General features: G+C 38.2%; 1 protein-coding gene across 6 annotated transcripts in view; it reads right to left on the bottom strand.

Moving 5' to 3' along the window:
* sdk2b (sidekick cell adhesion molecule 2b) overlaps positions 1–21,336 on the bottom strand; it is a 245,957-nt gene that overhangs the window by 66,003 nt on the left and 158,618 nt on the right. For all 6 annotated transcript variants that reach the window (XM_087784060.1, XM_087784063.1, XM_087784061.1 and 3 more), the window contains exons 3-4: positions 11,780–11,886; positions 9,374–9,521 (exon numbers count right to left, since the gene is read on the bottom strand). In XM_087784060.1, coding sequence (XP_087640186.1) covers positions 9,374–9,521; positions 11,780–11,886 — 255 coding nt within the window. The remainder of the gene's footprint in view (positions 1–9,373; positions 9,522–11,779; positions 11,887–21,336) is intronic.

Genomic DNA, 21,336 nt, shown 5'->3' with positions numbered 1-21,336 from the left:
TCATTCAAATACATACATTTATCCGGCAATTAATCTCCTTGGCAGATATGGAGTCCTCTGCATACGACATTTTTAAATTCTACGCCAGAAAAATCTTCCACTATTTTATAAATCCTGTATCTTGTTGTCATATATTGACTGTACCTTCAACTGCCAGACACTTGATATCACTGCATGAAGCTTAAAACCGAGTTAAAAAAAAACAACCTGGGAAGTCCCAGGGATAGATGAGGGTCTTCCTCACTCAGCGAACATATCACATTGGTTTCTCATCATCATCCCTTAATACCATTGAACAGCAGCCATATATATAGGGCAGACCACATATCGTTTCATATGCTGAACTTATTCTTGTTTCACTTTAGACAACTGCAAAGTTTGCCTCATAAACACTGACCCTTGGATAGTTGGACTTTTTTGGCACTTACTATAGAACATAATTATAATTGCTTTTGAATTCAATTCAACCCATTATGAGAAAAAAATAACTCAATTAAAACCAAAGGAAAGTAAAAAAAAAATTAAATTTATGTGCTTTTTTAAAAGGAACACCATGATTTAATTCAGATTTCTACACATTCACGTGTCTGTTTTTGTTCTAAACTTCGAAGGACTTTGGTTTTCTCAACTAATGCAGCCATCTTTAAAAGAGAAAAGTACTTTATCCTGGCGAAGTTGTACTCGTTTGAATCATCTCTTCATCGCAAAAATGTTTTTCTAGTGTTCCTAATCAAATCTTTGACCATCAACTTGTTTCTCTATTTTACCCAGAAGGCTGCGCTGTGCAATACTGATGTGGGAAACTACTTTATTACTGTTGAGAAGACGGAAGACGTTGATTCTAATTAATACATTGAACTTTTTAAAACACATCCATCTGCACATTACAAGCTTCTCTTGCTGCTCTTTGAGAAACACATGTAAAATAAAATGTCCCTTGTCTTGTTTTATAACATGGTGGAATTTTAAATATCTAAAAACAAACAATTACTGGCGTCTTTTTTTTCTTTCTGATTTGACATGCATGATGAAATTGCAAACAGTGCTGCTAGTGTGCCTGGCAGGCCTCAATGGCTGCCGCTTATGATCTGAGCTAAATATTTAATGTTCACTCGCTGGAGCGGTGACATTCTGGACACACCACCATGAATTATGGATCGCTTCGGGGACGTGGGGAGAACGGAAGTGTCCAAAGCACTGAATTATTCTCAGGTGACTTTTGGGGACCTTTCTAAAAGAGGGAGACAATTCCAAAGTTCTTCTTTGCCAGTTAGGAAAAGTATGGTCGGAGTCTTGCACACGGCTGGAACAAGAAGGGTTTTTGATAGTCGAGAGGAATGAGAGACGGATTCTGGCAACGTTCCTGTAGATTGTTTCCTTTGAAAATGACTCATCTTTGTCCAAAAAACACCCAAATACCTCCATAGTGCGTATCCGTCCTTATGGTAACGAAGCACTGACATGAGAAATTGTACTCGAAGCTTAAAGGCTAACATGCTACATAGACAGTAAACCTAGCACAAGCTACCTGTGTCTACTGTCTGCACTGATATGGAAAAAAAAACAAGGAAAAACACAATGAATCAGTTTACTTTTATGCCTATTCCGCAGAGATGAGAGAAGATTCCCACCGACCACATTTAAGTGTGAAAAATAACCGAAAAAGAATGTAAAAAATGTATTTCAATGGACAGTCAAGTGGTTTAAAATGATGGTGTCGTCGTCTTTTTGATATATTTAGAACCACTTTACTGTCTGCCCTCCCATAAACCTTTTGACACATTAATCATATATATTTATATCAAAGTCGATTTGATTTGAACATTTTTCTCCAATAAAAGTGAATCTTTGTATTGCAAAGGTTTTCATTTGGTTTTCATCTGATATTTATGTGTTCACTTAAACAGCTTGAGAATTGCAGGGTTGTTTGTTGTTCCGCACAAACTTTGTATATAGTATATTGTAACATGAGCCTTTTGTGTAGGTAACCAAGTTTACCATTTAAATGGATTTTCCAAATTTTCTAAAAAACAAAGCAGGTGAAAATGAATCACTTTACTTGAATAAAATCAACTTTTTCAATTCCAGGTGGATTTATTTTTGCCTTTTATTCAAACCAGGCCAGTGTTATCTCACATTAGGGCCAGAAAGGTAATATCCTAACACAGGTATCGGGTCCATCCTTAAATCCCTGGTATCGGGACCATAGAAGTGGGATTGGTGGATCCATACACAGTACATTTCAGAATTATTGCTCATCCATATAAAATTGTTTATTTTGTTCATTCGAAGTAGCACAATTTGTATCTTCAAGTTTTTGGACTTTGTGACATTCTTTCGATCGACTTGACGAAACTACCCGACGTCTTCCATCAGGCTTTTTATCCTATTCCGACTCGGTGTGTCTAATCAAACTCAAGTCTCACCCGCTAATTTAATCCGCAGGGATGTGTAGGGCAGATGTGACTTATTCAGATGTTGTTTGTTTGTTTCCAAGTCTGTCAGGCTTTATTTCAGTTATCCTGCTCCGACTCTCCAAGTCTCTCATCCTTGTTGTGAGCAGCTGGCTCGGCCTCGTAACAGCAGTCGGCCGTGCATTTGGCACATTGCGAGGGAATTATCGAAACCTCAGAGCTCAGAAACGTGATCAAATAAGACGTACGGGCATGTTTCTGTCTCTGTCATTTCTGTTCCTCCGAAAACTTCAGATGCCATCTTCTACCTCATTTCTCCTTCTCCCCTGAGTTTCCTCGGATTTAACTGCTGACTGTGAGTTGCCGGAAAGTTCTTGGACAAGAGGGAGATTATTTTTTAAAAACATAGCTTCTAGCTAGACATGTAACTTCATCATGCAATTACTTTCTTATGTTTCCGATGAGTAGAGTTGGACAGTGAGGGGTGTTTCCGTTGCAGACTATATGAGCTCCAATGGTGATTGTTAGATCCGGCTTTAATTGCCTATAGGTGCTTCAACAATACAGTCTCCGCTTCTTTGCAACAAAGGAAAGAGAATTCAAGCAGCATTTAGGACGAAATAAATGCTTAAAATTTTCGCGCATTGTCTTGAGTTAAATACTATTTAACTGAAAAACCTATAGAATGGATTTTTATCATATAACACCCTTGAATAAAACTTTTTTTTATACAGTTTAAATTGCCTCTTTAGTTTTATCTGCACTGAACTTCGTCCTCAGATTTTAGCTATTATTTGTACCCCTATATTTAAACGTACTGTGTAATTAAAGTGTTATATTTATCGCCAGTGTTATGTTTATTAGGGCTGTACTCAATATGTTCTGTTCATTTAAATAGATGACAAAATCAAAAAATGATTATTTTATTTTAATATGATAAAAATGAAAATGAGCTTAGAAATGCTGAAGAAAGTAAAATCTACATCCACGTGGACAGATGTCAATCTCAAAACATGCAAGATTGAAACAAATTGAAAAAAAAAATAGCAAAAAATGTTATGGCTTTGGACTTTCATGACACATGTACGAGAAAGGTTCTGGTTCATCCAGGTCATGGCTATACAAGATGTTCAAAAGCTCAGAAGATGTTTCAGGACTTGAAGAAGATCCTCGGATGAGATGCCAAACTATACACAGTCCAGTCTAATGGTTTCCTCTGCTTTATTTGTCTTTTTTCCTAAACTACTTAGCGATAGTTCACCAAAACTTCACTCATTTTCTACTCACCCTCTTGGGGGTGGGATTAGTGATCTGTTCCTTTTTAGTCATAGACAAATGTATATTTATTTTAATGTAGCAACTGGAGCTCAGTTGTCTTCGCCATCATCTTTGTATAAAAAGACAAACCTAACCCATGTGTTATCACAGGGTCAAAGTGACCCGATGGATCCACATAAACGTGTTTGAAGTCGCCTCTGGGTCAAGATGAGGCTGAGACACATTTTTTTTCGACCCTGAGAAACAACATATACATTACCATCATACCTTCATTTTGGTCTATGATTCTCAAAAGGATTACTTTGAAAAAAAAAAATCCCAACCCTTAGTCGACACTAGTGTGAGTAGAAAATGAGGAAAGTTTGACTTGACTATCACTTTAAATCAGGGTAACAGTGAAATGTGTCGCCCGTCCCGAGGTGTTTGCTGAGCTTGTCCCTTTGACTTTATGGCGATTGTTGAACAAGTTAATGTCTGGTTAAAAGGCACTGGAACCACTGCCCTGATGGGAGCACGTTCCAAGTAGATATCCCGACACACTTTCACCAGAGAGTATTTTGGCATCTTAAAGGCTGTAAAGAAGCATCCCCTCCTATCCACCGGGGGTTTGACCTGACTCCACATACACAGACTTCTATTACATGAAGACAAATTGCCAAAGTCCATTGATGGCGTTCCTCGGGAGGGAGACAGAGGTCGCGAGGATCAAGCGGCGCACATGGATCGCCGAGGAATGAGTCCAACCGGAGCCAGTAAAGAGATGAAAGCCTCACATAAGAAGAGCGAGCACAAGCAGCAGGCTGTGTGCCCTCGTGCTCAAAAGACCTGCCATGAAAAAAAAAAAGCCTTCATCTCCAGGGGATGGAAAGATGGAGGAGTGAGCGCGGAGAGGTGAGGGAGGGTTGCTCATAAAAACAACCACTTGTTTTCTCACCTCGAGCATGAACTACAGATTTGCTTCCTGCTGCTCCCTCTGCTTTCCTGCTGCTCACGCTCGGTGGAAACCTCACCTTCAGTGGCAAGAAGATGTCCTGAGGAACCAGCGGGGTCAAACATGGGCTTCACGGTGAACTCAAGGTCAATTATAAAGAAAACGATCTCTCCAGCAAATGTTTCCCAACACTGCATTTCACTCTTACTTTTTTGTAACGTATATTGATATTTAAAATGCTGAATATGTTGTGGTTTAGAAGGAATAAATACTGAAGATCAACATGGCTTCAGGTGGAAAAAAAAAGGGATTTCCAAGCACCTGGAGGACATTTAAATGTCATGAGCTCAGGTGCGATGATAGCAGCTGCTGCTCGGGGGAGTTATCCCCGTTCCACTATATTGCCAAGGTGTGATTCAACTGATCGAGAGGCGAGGGAACGAATTGGACCCGTGAGGAGTTTGGGATTTACATGTATGACTCATGAGGAGGGGAAGCTAAGTAACGGGACAACAAGTCGGGAGGGATGAAAAGAAGAAGTTAGAAGAACTAAGAGAAATTATAGATGGCCAAAAGAAATGGTTAACTCAGCAGTATTTCGCCGCTCAATTCTCCGTGCCTTCTAACACGAACCTTCTACTTTTTAAAAAGCAAATTCGGCATCTTTACCTCGGGTGTAAAACTACTACCTGGCGGTATCAAGTTTATTTTTTTAATATTTTTTATCACAGTTTACAGTGTAGCCACCAATAACAATTTCTCTACTTCTTCATCAGAAATACCAAAAAAAAAGTTGAATTTTCATGGTAGGGGAGTTTGTTATTTACTAAAGGTATTCTGATGAGTATGACGCATTTACTTTTATATGTGTGAAATGTGCGACGTTAAAAAATAATTTATTGGTTGATGAAAAATGGTGATGGGATAATTTGATAGTTTTGAAATGGAAAAAATTAGCTTTGTTAACCAAACATAATTACTTTTCTAATATTATATTGTATTTTTTTTTAGCACTTTTTAGGACAAACAAAGACGCATTAGGACAAGACGAAAGACAAAGAAGACATTGAAAATGGGAAATAATGCACACCAAAGTTTTATATCTGGTGGACCATCTTAATGCAAATAAACGTTGCCAAAATGTAAATGTTGTTTTCTGAAGTTCTTAAAAAAACGGATTTAAGAGAAGTATTTACACATACTGTTGGTGTTAAGAAAAACAAAACAAAACAAAGTCTGTCTTTTAACTGTTTTTTTCGTGGAGGTATAGCTTTCTCGTGTTTATGGTTGAAAAATTGTGAAATCAATAACACCACTGACACCACCTCAAAATACAAAATCCCATAGTTTTATTCTCCTTTATACTCTGCACATGAGCAGAAAATCTAAAGCAGGCTCACTGGTATCCTTTTACATTATTACTAGCTTAGGCTAGTATTTCAAGGCAACAACACGATTGCTAGTATTACCGTGAACCACATGAATGTGTAATCGTCAGGCCAGTTTATCGTCCAAGCCTTTCAAATGTTGGATTATTGATAAGGAATTATTACTTATATTCAACTAGGAAACAAGTGCATATTGAAAGTAATACAACAGGCTGTAGTAAGTACAGGTACTATTTAGATTGAAAACTGTCGGTTGAGTGTACGATTATTTATGAAAGTGATAAGGACTTGTCTCCCAATATAGTTTTTTCCTTCCTCTTCTCGGTCGGGTGGTGTGAGTGCTGGTGGCACAAATCAAATTCAATTAAACAAATTTCAATGTCGGGGAAAAAAAAAAAAGAAAAGGCGCCTGTTATCAACTGTACTCATTTGCACACACTGACCTTGGCACTGCACACACATTAGCATTCACAGAGCTCGGGGGAGACGGCGCGAAGGAAGCACGGAACCACAGTGGGTGGGATACAAGCAAAATTAAATGCAGGAATTGAGAGAGAAATAAACATGAGTTGAAAGAGGGAAAAGTTACTCTCTCCAAGACTTTGACCAGAGCGAATGCATTCGTCAAAATTCAAACTAACAACTGCGTACTTATCGACATCAATCTCCGCCGTGACCCTGAAAGTAAATCCGACGCCACGGACAGAAAACTTGAATTAACCATAACCAGCGGCTATGGTGGGCCTTCAGCTCTTCAGTCGGCCCGGGCGAGAGCCTCATTGTCATTCGAGGTCGGCGTACAATTACTGATGATGAGGAGCTGATAAGGAAGAATCGGTCTGACCGAGGGCAAGGTCGCCTCCCCAGTGTGAAGACATGCAGATGTGATGAGACAAGCTGCTCAACACACACACTTGATGTGTGAATGATGGGAGGGAAAACAAGGAAATACGAGACGATTTTTTAAATATTTATGTTGTTCACCTTCTAATAATTAACTGGACCATTGAGCAGAGAAATGTGGCCTGGTTAAAGTGACACTGTTATGACACAGCAAAGCTAGGAAGAAACTATTCAATCACACATATTAAAGCAAGACTAAGTTCACAGAAAATGTAGAGTGGCACAGATAAAAAAAAAGGTTTATTGTTGGGTTTAAAACGAGCAACAAAGTGGCAGTTTTCACTTCACACGGATCCTTAGCTGCTTTGGTTTTTATGCTTGTTCTGCACAAGACGAGAGAGTGAAGCATAAAACCTGAGCTTTCATAGAAGGAAAAAAAAGAGTAAGATTAATGGCAAATGAAAAGAGCGAAACACCAAAGCTGCAGGAGACATGAAGAGTCAGAAGCCATTTCAAACGAAAGTACCAAGAAAGGGACAAGATTCAAAGGAGTGTGGGTGAGGAAACATCCAAGCGAGCAGAGATGTTAAAAATAAATTGTTTAAATCAAGCGGAGAGTACAGTAGTGTCAGTCAACCACATCTGAATCACAAGTGTCTGTGTACTCAATGGAAACATTAAATCATGTCACTGAAGTGTGTTCAAAGTTACATGTTTGGCCACGGTCGACTCACTTTTCCTCCTGTTTTACATTTTGTCTCTATGTTTGTATAATGTTTCTCTCAAGTCTGTTCTTCCCTGCAGGCAACGATCACACTTCTCTTGACCTTAGACGATCCATCTCATTATATTTCTGTGAAAATAAACTTTTATCCAAAGAAATCTAAAGTATGTGCATTAAACTCGAGGGGTCAAAGACAGTTCTTAAACTGAAATAAACCAGAAAGTAGAGGTCACAAGTAGCTGTTTTTTTTTGTTTTAAGATCCATCCTGTTGGCTTTAATGTCCCATTTAAAAAAATGAGAATAATATCCTGTTCTAGGAATGTTGAAGGAGTGTTTAAGTAGGTTTGTGACTGGGTTCAGTCCATAATGCTGTCAAAATTTAACATACTTCCATACATTTTCACCCCTCAGGGTGATAATAATGTATAGGTGCGAACTCAAAGTGTTACTGAACGACAGTTTTAACGACAATTTGCTGTCAAACGTGGGAAGTTCAGGTGTTTAGTCAAGTCAAACACAGCCCTTATTAGGCAAAATGTATGGGAATATAAAGAAAATATCATAAAATAATTTGCTCTGCATACAGGGTGTTTTTCTTTGGCGGGTGTTTATGTAGCTTCCAGGTCTTTTGCATTGACATCACTTCAGATGATGCCCCTCGATGCTAAACTCAAAAATAGTAACCCGCTTCCTTGATAAAAAGCAAACATGGCACGGAAACTTCTTTGAGTCAAACCTGTTTGTTTATGAAGATTATCAATCTTACAGAACTACGGGCCAAAGTTTTGCACTTTTAGAACTTACATATCTTAATTTCTTTAAGGGCACCTAATGTGCTGATTTAAGTGTCTCCTAAATTGTTCTAGGATCTCTATTATGCTCATCAGTATGTTTCTTTTTGCACAAAATTCTCATTTAATAAAAATATTTACATTAGAAAATACGCTTAAGCCCCGCCCACTTAAAGTGCGCTGTTTCAGCTGAGAAGAAGTCTCGTCCGAGCAACCATGCACACTCTGCTCTGATTGGTCACAAAAACACGAGTTGCATTCAAGGACTCACGTGAATTTCAAACTCACCCCTAAAACTCCCATTTTGTACATTAAAAAATAATAATAAAAATAAGGTTTGCTGCTTAATGTACACATTACTAAAACACCTTAAGGCAGAAGTAACTCTCTCCATCTTGACAAAAATATTTATTTTGTTTCACGATTAACATGTACGTATTTAACTGATTTAGGGCTTCTAGGGGAGGACAACTTCCCCAGAGTGACGTCAGAATGTTTAATTTAAACTGTAATCTCGGCGTGGTTTCAGACGGGAGAGAACTTTATTAATTTATTTAGTAATAACCTTAAAACGGATCAACGTCATGATGAATGACCTACTGCATTTTGAAGAGGACGACTTCAACACTTACAACATGTGTGATAATAAGTGAATGTATTATAACTAATGGTTGCATCAATAGGGCTAAATAGTTCACTAAGTAACCCTGAATAAACACACCTGTGGACTAAAACCATTTCTAGTGACTATATCTTCAAGGGCATCAGAAGAACACCAAAAGTCTTCCTAGCAGTCATCAGAGAGAACTAGAATCCAAGACAAGTTTCCAGGTATTTCACCCTTTTTTGTACAGTACATAACTCAGCTTGTGAAAGAAAAAGCTTTGAATGAGAAGGTGTTTTCAAACTTTTGGCCAGTACATTTTTTTTCAAGAGGACACGCTCAATCACAAATGTAGTGGAGCAAAACAAGAGAAGAATAAACAGAACCCGATGCACTTACATGCGACTGCTGGGTGGAATCTTGCGTCCGTCTCTGAACCAGGTCACCTGAGGCTGAGGGAAGCTGCGGATGCGCGGCGCTAGAACGACGGCGCCCTCCCCTTGTGACACGGATTGGACTCGTTCGCCTTCTTCGAAACTCCCCATGACTACAAGAGAGGACATGAATAGAAACCGAAAAAGGGTGAGATAAAGAAACATGACCTTCTCAAATTTTCGGTGAGGCGAACATCTGAGACGTCGCCGTGGCCCCGCTATGATGGACAGCGCGGCGTTGTTACCAAGGCGACCACGCTTCATTAAATCAGAAACTAGAAGTAATGACTCGCAGAGGGACACAGTGGGAACACTAAATTGACTCATATTCATATTCCAATGCCTCCCGTGCGCATGCAATCAATCTTGATCAGGCGTTAAATGTGCGCATTACTCAACATAGTAGATGACCACCTCTGTTGCAATTCTATTATCTGTTAATACATTTCCTTTGCTAGCACAAGTCTATCCCTCCCCAGACTCATTATCTCTCATGAGCTGACGAAAAAAAAATGGCACCAATATTCCAACTTGTGTGTTCTTGCCGTTAAGTGAGATCTATGGGCGACTTCTGAGATGGATCCCGTTTCAACTTGCGTTTCGATTTCTGCACGGCACAACAGCTGCCGCAGACTTTACAGAATAATTGGCTGATAATAACAGCCAGTCCAATGTTTTTGACGAGCAACGACGGATAAATATCGAAAGATTCTTTCTTCATTAGAGCCGAGAGGGGAGAAACGGTGTTATCAATGGAACATCACATCAAACACACAATTAAAGTGCAGCACGATTTAGAAATAACGTCTTTGAGAAAGATGTACAGATCTAGATACACGGCTTTGAACCGGAGCATGTCAAAGACTTTTGTTCTCTTTTTCAAAAGAGCAAATACAATCTGCTGACATGAATGTGATAGAAAGAGAACACGAGTGATAGAGATGTGGGAGGACAGACTTGTTGAATTGATGCGGAACTCTGTATTAACCCTGAAGTCGCGGATGAAATCGTACATCGACATTCCACAGTGGCAGAAGAGATCAGATGTAAGTGGGCTCTGGGGGAACGGAGATACTGCTGTGGACTCAATCTAAAGATGCCAATGAATGGTTTGACGGATAGATGTCAGGAGCTCACATCAAAACTCTCATCCTACACTGATTCTTTATCTTGGGTTCTTCAAAACCTTTTGAAGAGTCTAGACTTGATGTGGGCGAGGAACTACTTCATAGCCTTCCCTAAGACTCTTCCTTCTCTCTGGTATCCAATCAAAACACTTACATTTCAGAATTGTTAATAACAGGAAAATAAATAATAAATAATTAAAAATGTGGTTATATTTAGACGAGAATGAGATCACGGACACTATCACCTTCAGCTCATTGCTGTTAACAACGTCCATTAGGGTAAAAAAAAAAAGTAAGTCAATAAAATAAAACTAAAAAAGAATCCAAGCTAATTTTCAAGTGTTTTTTTGTAGTTATCATGGAAACACCTGGTTGAAATATATCCTAGTTTTTTGTTTTTCACAAAATTACAATACTTCCAATTTCTTCCGGAGTGAATTGAAAGAGAACTTCTGTTCTGTATCCAGGTTGTTTTGATCTACAAGCTAGCAACACTTAATTTTCAAATACACAAACTCAGACATGGTATTGATCATTAAACGTGGGGGCAGAAGTTATACCTTCACAACACTCGTCCGTTCATTATTCCTGTTAGAACTTGTCTCTTATTCGGGAGCTTTGTTGAGGGCAGATTTCAAGGGGAAATATAGTTGTGACTGTTGGCGAATTGAAATGGTTCAAAGACTGAAAATTAAACACAAAATGAAAGAAACGTTTTACCTTTGTGTGATTAGCCTCCCTAACAATAAGGGGAGCTAATAATACATCGTAATAATGTATTCTCTATTAGTTTTTTTTAAGAGATGTTGACATAAGTAAAAGTTTGGAAACTGAGGTATTAAAAAACAAGTATGAATTGTGACATCATACCAAAAGTTATCAAAATCTGAAGTTCATATTATAAAGTGTTCAATATTTTCATCTAGCTCTACAGACAATTTTAAAACTTCTTCACAGACAAACTCTTTTCATTTGAGTCTTGATTTTTTTTTGTTTGATTTAATGTCTAAATGAAAAAAACAAAAACATCTTAAAACTGAATTAATCTTAAATTCTTTTCCCTAATAACTGGCTTTTTAGGGAGTGTTTCTTTGGTACGAGGGCATCCCAATGTCTTCTCATTTATAATGAATTTACAAATAAGTTCAAATAAACAAATAAGTAAATACAAAGACAAACCCATGGACACTGTGCAAATGTTATGATTTCATTTCCTGTTTGTAATCATCCATTTATTTACTCACATGCTACTTGTACTTCTGTTCGCCGCTGAAGCAGAGCACCCACGCGGTTCCTGACAATGCATCGGTAGAATCCGGCGTGGGATCGGTCAAGTGACGGGATTAGATACCTGTAAACACATAAAATCACATTACTATCAATCTCATTAAAACAAACCAATTGAAATGAAATAAAGAAATGAAAGGAAATGTGCAAATGAGTCCAACATCTCTTCCCTCAGAAAGGTCAGAAAGGACGCCACAGCTTAGCGGTAGATTCTTGGCGATGATAATAACCTCACACGGATCTCGCTAAGCTTTTGTGCAACACACGCGGACACACACCCACACACCAGTTACACACATGATGTCCGTAATGCAAATAAACACAAATCTCCAGAGAACCAGATTGATTCCGTCTTTCTGTCTCCGTAACCTTGACTGCATTCACTGCTGATGCCAAAGCTCAAGAGCAAGATCGTGCACCGTTGTACAGAACTCTGCAGGATTCTTTTTTTTTGTCATCAACATTTGCTTACAGGTTTACTCTACCGTTGATGCAGAGACTCTCGGCCTAGGATTCAAGTGTAGGTTGTATAAGCCAGAACACAACACAGCTACCAAATAGATCAATATGTCTTATAAGGAAAACATGACTTGTAAATACATAAAAGCCTGAAGGCAGTGGTGAATGAATCTTCTCTGAGCAAATGTTGCGAGTGTTCTCACGGGTCACGACACCCTGGTTCTTAATTTAAAAATAAATAAAAGTTTTCTTTGATCCGAGTATCATAGCTGATAAGACTACATCCCCAGTGTTGGAATAGTTCATTTTTATTCATACTTTCATTCATTCATTCATTCATTCATTCATTCATTCATTCATTCATTCAAATGATTAATTAATCCAAATATGAACTAGTTTATAGTTTTTGTTTTGCATATTTTGCTACAAGCTTTTCTTTTTGAAATCACAGACAGGAAAATATTGCTAGTTCTCCCAGTGTAGACATTAGACTGGAAGCTCTTGCGATATGTACGTGTTTATAGTGTATTTAGGTGTATTTAGGTGTATCCTGTCTGTATAGCAGGTTTTTCAGGAACAATTCCTCTTGTATAGGCTTCAATACAAGATAGACTTTACAGACGAGCGGTATGGAGTTATTTGGATGTTTTTAAGTGTCTTTTTGGAGGAAGATGAAGACAACGACAACTGAGTGCTAGGTGCATTTTTTTCCTTTTACTCTGAAAAGTATTGGATCACTCTGGAAATATACCAGTTTAGTTTACATGAGGGTGAGTTAAAATAAGTGAATTTTGAATTTTGGGTGAACAGTCCTTTCTACATCTGTATGCCTGTTAAATGAGAATGAACTAAAAGAGAAATAATAGAAGCATTTATCAGGAAAAATGTATTTTGTTCAGTTCAAGTTCTTCTCAAAATGATGAAATTGTTAAATGAACTGTCCGTCAATTAACTTGTTCAGGAACAACGCTGTACATCACGGTAATGAAAAAATGTAATCATGTCTTTTCACCATTATTTTTGAAATCAGGGGCCTCTCACATGAGGTGCCCTTTGTTGCCCAAGAGATGATATTCTTTCATCATTAGATATTTTTATGAGGCCGGCACCGAGCAACAGACTCCTTCATCTTACTCCAATGTCAGCTGATTAAAAAATAAAGATCATCAAATCAATTGTTAGCCCTTCAATACATTATTAAGATCCGAACAGACAATGTAAGATAAAACCAACATTAAAGCGACACAAAAAAATTAAGCAAAATATTAAAGAGTAAAATAAAGATCAAAATTTGGATTACAGACGTTTATAAAAAACAAAAATCAGCCCAGAAACTGCAGAAGAAAAAAAAAAATCCAGGTTTATCTAAAAATCATTTTGAGTGGGCTGACAAAGTCAACAAAACTGGAGAGAAATCCAAAACAGTGGTAGGAACAGCAATTAAATGCTTATTGTCAGCGCTAGATTAATCTGAGCTCTTAAACTGGTGACAGAGACACTTAGCAGCGGCGTGTTTGATGACAGCAGGGCATGTAGATGGTGAATTTGCCTGCAGCGGGTTGTACATGTTTAATTAAAGTCCCTCTGGCACGACACACTCTTGTCAAAATAAATATGTCTTGTCGGAGACAGAGGCGGTTTCACTGTGTCTTTTTTTCCCTTGGCTGGGTCTGAGATATGAAAAAAAAACATTGTCTTATTAAAAATACAAAACTGCAGAGGCAGATGTATATGAATATAAGACATAGATAAAATAGTTGATATTATATTTATTCCAGTGCTATTTTATACCAAACGTGGTCCATTTTTAAAATAATCCACACTTAAGAAAAGCAACTTAATGTAGGAAGAAATGATGTTTTTTTAAATCAAGGATATATCAAACTTCATTAACCGCAGTGTCAGTCGACGCCGAGTGAGTAAATGAGTTTTGATGCTGAAGTGTGCCGAGAGTTAATCAACTAATCAGCAGCGTCTGTTAATGATGTGCGTCTGCTGCCGACAACTGAATAAACACAATTTTGAGATTATAATAGCGCGAGGTACTCTGCAGGCGGCCGAGGAAATGAGAGGAAAGAGAAAAGAAGAAGAAAAAAAAAAAAAACGGGGTAGGGAGGCGGTTGAAAATGATATGAGAGGTTGAAAACGAAACTAAATGCAATGATATTCACTTAGAGGGAATGTTTTTATCAAGCCTGAGGGAATGGAAACTAAAAAAAAAGAGGATAGAATAAAAATGCATTCATATAGGGTATAACAAAAACATGTCTTTATTAAAAAAAAGAATCCAATCACAAATATCACATAATTAAAATTAAATAAGAGACGACAAAAGTGGATAAAACCTATTAAGCATGAGCCAAAATGAAATACTTCACAATTAATTATAGATTCTTATCGGACTCTTATCCAGCGGAAGGTGCGTGGACGATGTTCTTCCCCTCTTTCTCTTCTTCCTCCTCTTATAACGCATACAATTAACCTTTTCAGAGCTGTGGGCGTTGTCAGTAGGATGAGCCCAGAAGTGAGTTGTCGAGTGTCCGCTGTGTTTGACGGACCTTGATGGATGTTCTGGTGGTCAGCAGACATTCTTAGACGTCTGATAATTGCCCATCCTCAAGAGAGGAGATTAGAAGGAGGGGTGGACTGTCTGATAAAGGGATCATAAAAAAAAAAAAAAGAAGGAGGGGATGTAACTATCACTATTTCTCATTTCACAGATGACATCTTGCCGAGGTCAACGCATCGCTACTTCCTTGGGTTTTGTCAATGTACCAAAGAGAGCGACAGTTAACGCAGATAATATGATCGCCGGCGTAACATTGTCTGGGTCAACGTTCAGGTCTTAAAGCCTCGCTTTCTTGCAGCGGTGGTTCTTGGATCAGGGGTTTTTGACTGGCATGAAAAACCTACAGTTTTGTAGACTTAGAATTGTGGTAGTAAAGCATTTTATGTTTCATACTGTATATCAGAGCGGAAAAAACATTCGATTTGGAAAAAATCTCAGTGCAAGTCTAAAATAAACCAATAAAACAACCAGCAAAAGAAAAATAAAAAAGTATGTGGTGACCAAAAATCTACCCTCTCCAGGTTACGATGGTCAAGAAATGTGTCACATATTTCGATTACAATACGACTATTTTCTATCACAAGAATTCAGCGCATTGTTGTGCACTGAGAAATAAGGGAGCAAGAGAGGGTTCAAAACTATTACAGTTCTGCTGCTGCGATTTGTTAAAAAAAACACATTTCAATCATGTTTGTGTGTGTGTGTGGGGGGGGGGGGGGGGGTGTGTGTGTGTGTGTGTGTGTGTGTGTGTGTGTGTGTGTGTCTTTGACGTTTCACTAGCTTGTTAAAGATGGTGGCAAAGTAACTCACATCTATTTCCAGGGTGTTTTAATCCAGTTTAAGGTGTGTAAAAACACCTAGGGTTTCTTGTCTACACCTGTTAATTGTCAAAACAGCTTGGAAGAGCTTTGACAGGAAGTTCATTCTGATTCAAAAAGGTGTCTATAAAGTTGCAGACCCAAGGCCAAGTTTCATTAAAAAGAAAGAAAAGAAAAAAGGACGTAACCGAGCCAATATAGAATAAAAATATTACCAAGTATAATCCGCCAAACTAGTCAGTATTAACTTACATGTAATTGTGTCTTATATACCACAATGAACGTGTAAATGTGAGGGACTCCAAATACATTTTCTGTTTTATAGGAACAAGAAATATTAAAGAAAAAAATGAGGAAAAAACAACATACAACAACAAAGGCAAGTTATAGAATTGAAGTAGTTTAATAAATACCTAAAATAAGCACAAAATAGAAGTTGGCTGAATAAATACAGTGCACACAAGAGCCGCATGTGGACCCGGCTGCTCAGGTCCCTGGACCTCTATTGTTCATCAGTGTGCTAGCTAGTTTGAGACTTGCACAAGTGGCTGGGTCATTGTATTGTGAGTCACTTATTGTTGCTGCTGCTTCGGCCTGACAAAAGCACAACACACAATACAAATCAAATATATCAGAACTCTGAATCAAGTTGAGGTCATTTAAAGCTGTAGATTTGTTTTGACGATCATTAACAGTGCTGCACACGCATCAGTGTGTGTTTTGTTTAAAAAAGATCACAATCATTTGCTGATCCAAGATCAGATCCAAACATAGACATCACTATCATAAACCTGTGAAGACTACCAGGCTGCCAGTAGATGAACTCAATCAACTCTTCTGCTCGAGACATACTTCAGCTAAATTTACCACATGGACAAAAGAGACGGTGCTGCGGAAATAACAAATCAATCCACTCAAAGTGCATGGTTTTCATCCCACTGGTCATAATGAACACCTTGAATTACTCATCACTTATTTTTAAACAGATGGACATATTATTAGTCCATGTATTCCTAACTCAAAACTAGTAGCTGCATAAGTAAACTCTGGAATGAAAGAGACAGTGACTTGTCTTCTGAATGTTTATTAAAGTCCATTTCTGTTTTTCTTCCAACAGCAGCTTTCTTTTCTATTCCCTGGCATTTTTAAATCCCACATTTTACACACTCGAAACAGTTTTTTCAGCACACTTTGCCAAGTTCATTTTTTTTGTGAAATGTCCGGATTTTTATGAATGCCATCTGCTCCAATTTTGAAGAGGGCTCAAGATTGTGTGCACTTCCGATGTTGGTGTAACTCCTTCCTTTCTCAACAGAATTTAAGCCTCCCTCCATCCCTACCATCTATCAGGGTCCAGAAGTTTCACAGTTTTAGCCTTCATTTGTTCACGTTAATAGAAAATCCTTTGGTAATTGTTGGACTGAAACAATTTAATCTTTTTAAAAATGAAATCAGTGATTTAAGATCAACACAACAAAGGATAAAAGTACCAAACTATAAATAAAAAATCGCGTTAAATAACATGGCTGTCGGCGTCTGATCAAGATGACTACAGGCCGACTTGCAGGTGAGTTGATAAGAGCATGTCCTTCCGATATGAGACCCCAGGGAAGAGACAACTTATTCATTATATCTCTTTATGTCCTAATATTCATTACAGTTTATTTACATTTTGAACCTAAGTACTTCACTTCAACTATGTATAACTGATGGATGGATGGATGGATGGATGGATGGATGGATGGATGGATGGATGGATGGATGGATGGATGGATGGATGGATGGATGGATGGATGGATGGATGGATGGATGGATGGATGGATGGATGGATGGATGGATGGATGGATGGATGGATGGATGGATGGATGGATGGATGGATGGATGGATGGATGGATGGATGGATGGATGGATGGATGGATGGATGGATGGATGGATGGATGGATACACACATACAAACAATAGAGGAACACACGTCTTCTTTACTAGTATGCACTTTTAGAACTAATAATAATGAATGAATAGATGGCTTAAATGTTCCAGGCGTAAGAGCTAGCTTACGGCACTAAACACAGACATTTGTTTATTGCAAATAAATCATCGTCATGAGTGTAAGATTAGATAGCCAGCACAACAGTGGCCACTATAAGTGAAATTGTGTGAAACATTTTAATTGACAAACCCTTCTAAAATAAATCACAGCCAGGCTAGAAGCAAGGTTTCCTGACAAGCAGAGACATCATCAGTCAATTTCGAAGACTGATAAGACACATACCTATGTTAAGATAAGTGCGCCATATGCTGTGTCTTTGCGGAGATTAATTGCAATATGTTGCCTGATCTTGTTACTGGTTAACTGTATTTATTTTAGTTTGAAAACACTTCTATTTATTTTTTCTACCATAGACAGATTTTTCTTTTTTGTTAAGCATTTCAGGTTGTCTTTTTAAACATATAGTTCAGTTCTGTGAGGGAAGGTTACTTTACCCATCCTAACCTGCTGACTCTGTACCATGTCTATAGAATATTGTGAATTATTTGCGGTCGTCTACATGAGCTGTGCCTCCGTGAAGGTTGTGTCCTGTCTCTGCTATTATAACATTTGGGGGCCATAACCTGGTGGAAGAAAGAGAACTGATGTTATGGTATTTGCTGCTTGGGCGCCAGAGACACTCTGATCCCATGGCAACTAACAAAGCAATTTGATGAGGCTAATGGCTCCACGATGAACTTTATTACAGACCATCAACTGAGACATAAAATAGCAGTTAGCCAGAGTGTGGGTCCGGAGTTCAGGAGGAGAAATCACATTAGCCAGGTAGGAGAAATAATTCAATAAGCTAATATATATTTTCATAGCCGACCCTGACTGCTGAATGGCAGGTGGCACTATGAAGGATTGACCCTACGGAGAAACTCACATTGTGGAGTTAAGTTCTCCCTTTTCTTGCAGGTTTATTGAGAGCTTTAAATTGTCTGTAGGTGCAAAAAAAACATTTAACTATATTTTATGTGGTAAGTTTTTGCAAATCAATAATAATAAGTATCAGGTTAGTTGAGTGTAATACAATAAGAGTTGGGATCATTTAATCTGTTCCTTTTTATAGGCAAAAATGCAGGTCAATTGTATTTACAAGACTTACCAGTACTTTCTGTTTGTGTAAGATGTTGGCCAAGCAGCTCACCATGGAGCTAGTCTAGAAGCGTCTCGAAAAAACAGACCAAAATATATGCTTGTTTATTTTTTTCTAGAACAGTTTCCTCTTGTCGAGTCTTCATTACAAGATGGGCTTTATATAAGGAACAAATAACCCCCAGTCGACATGAGGGTGAGTAGAAAATAAGGGAATTTAATTTGATCAATTAAAGCTATCATTTTAACGATTATTTTTACACTGAACCACCCAAATATAATTTTTTTTTTAATAACTTACCATAGTAAATAAACCTACATCTCTGTGCCCTGTAACAGACTGGTGACCTGTTTAGGGTGTCTCCCGCCTCTCACCCCAAGTATCTGGGATCGACTCCAATCCCCTCGATAAAAGAATAAGTGGAAAAAAATGAATGTTAGTTGTTTTATATCTGACTGATTTCATGGAAGTGACAATGTGTTTCCAATATTCACAAATTGAGAAAAGTAAAATGCTTTATTCAATTTCTTGCAACACAATTTGCTGCTGTAATTTGACCCCTTATCAGAAACTGGGTCGCCACGACTGTTGATTTATGAATCCACTTATCACCCAGTTGTGGACAAGATCCACGATACAGAACTCATCCCTGACCCGGAGAGCGCATCCCACTTTATTCCAGCTGAGAAACATTTATCCAGATTTGGAGGCGCTGCTTTTACAAACCAGCTGCTTTACACTGGTTTGTAAAATCAACTCCTCAGAGATGTCATGACACGATGCAGCCAACAGGTCATCTGTAAAAGGCAGTGACTCATTCGTGAGACCACCAAACCAAACCACTAAAGGAATTCAAGAAAACAAGCCAAGAAATTCTGTCCTTAAAAAGTTACCAACAAAAACTGAGATTCAACTTGTGATTGACAGACCATTCTTAGAGCAACACTGAAGTTAAATCTTCAACCGTCAATCATAGTAGTGACATCAGTCCCTTCGACACAGTTTGAGTCTTCAAGGTTGAACCTGATTGTTCTTCAGGTTGTTTTTGTCATCTTTTTCATCTCCTCCGTTTCCCTCAGAAAATATACCTTTGTCCTGTTTCTCTCGTCTCTTTCAGTTTCCATCCATCATCCTCTCCTCTCCGATCTATTCTGGGGACAGGCGTCTCAGTGACCGACCCGGCCCGGGAATACTGGATCAAATATTGATAATGTCTTATAACCTATCGGATACAGCTTCACTCTGATCCGGGTCTGTCTTTGCTAATACCCACCACATACAACCCATGACAGGTAATGGGGACTTCTGGCTTAAGCGTCTGCGAATCAATAACGGGTAATTTGTCTTCAGGTCTGGAGGGAACGATTCCAGACCTCGTGCGTTTAATCAAAATGTAGCAAATGAAAACAAAGCGGTTTGTTGGCGTTTCACTTACAGAATCAATTCGTCTGTATTTTGTCCATCTATTAATTCACCTCTCATGGTTTGTGTTGGTACATTTGTGCGTCCAAAACGATTGACTAACACATCATCAACGGGTGCCATGGTAGGAATTAACAGAGGATCAGGGTGGATTTAATTTGCACAATAAATGTTAGATTTGGAACATATTTTTCACGTGTATTTACACCTGCAAGGGGAGCCTCAGATCGCAGGTACAAGGGGCTGAAATGAATTAATTCCGCAGATTGTCTTGGCTCTCATAGAGATAAGCAGTGTGACAAGATAGTTCAGCAACATAAGACCTTGGGTAAGGCAGTCCGGAGCACATTTAAATTCATAAATATGTTAAAGAATATTATATGGTAATGTGAAGTGCAGGAAAACTAGAACACCAATAAAAACTAGATCTTTATTGTCAAACATTATTCTACTAACTTTCAAAAGCTTAGAAAATATGCAGATTCAACGGAAGGCGAGAACGTAGATGTGAATATAGCTCACCTGTGTTATGAGGTGAGAGTGTGTTGGTGGAGGAATATTTAAATATGTGACACAAACAACAGTACTCGATGATGGAATTTGCATAAACTCATACCACATTGTGTTCAGACTTACTGTTAAAGCTGGGCCAGTCGTTGACCTGACACTGATTCATTGAGTTTGACGCCCATGAACTACAGCTAGAGTAAGAATGAAAGTATTACATCATCAGGAAAACTTTATTTGTCCCTGAGGGACACAAATACATTGATATTAAAGAATAAGGAAACTTTATCTGAATGACAACAAAAAAGACAAAAGGTGCTAAATTAAAGTGGACTGAAATAACAGGGCGAGTTTTAGGTGGGTGCTTAACCCTTGTGTTATCTCTTGGTCAATGTGACCCGGTGTCTCGAAAACCAATGTATTTAGGGTTATGCCTTTGTGTGGTTTCCGGGTCAAGGTAAGTAAGTAAGTAATTTGTATTTATAGAGCACTATTCAAGACCAGGGTCACAAAGCGCTTAAACAGTCAAAAAATACCCAATAAAATATATACTTAAAAGGTCAAGATAACACATAAGACAAACACTAGAAAATCAAGGAAAAGCCTGC

The sequence above is a fragment of the Callionymus lyra genome, chromosome 2 (genome assembly GCF_982586985.1).
Source record: "Callionymus lyra chromosome 2, fCalLyr1.hap1.1, whole genome shotgun sequence".
Lineage (NCBI taxonomy): Eukaryota > Metazoa > Chordata > Actinopteri > Syngnathiformes > Callionymidae > Callionymus > Callionymus lyra.
Note: the sequence above shows the minus strand (reverse complement) of the source record. Positions and strands in the feature narration are given on the sequence as shown.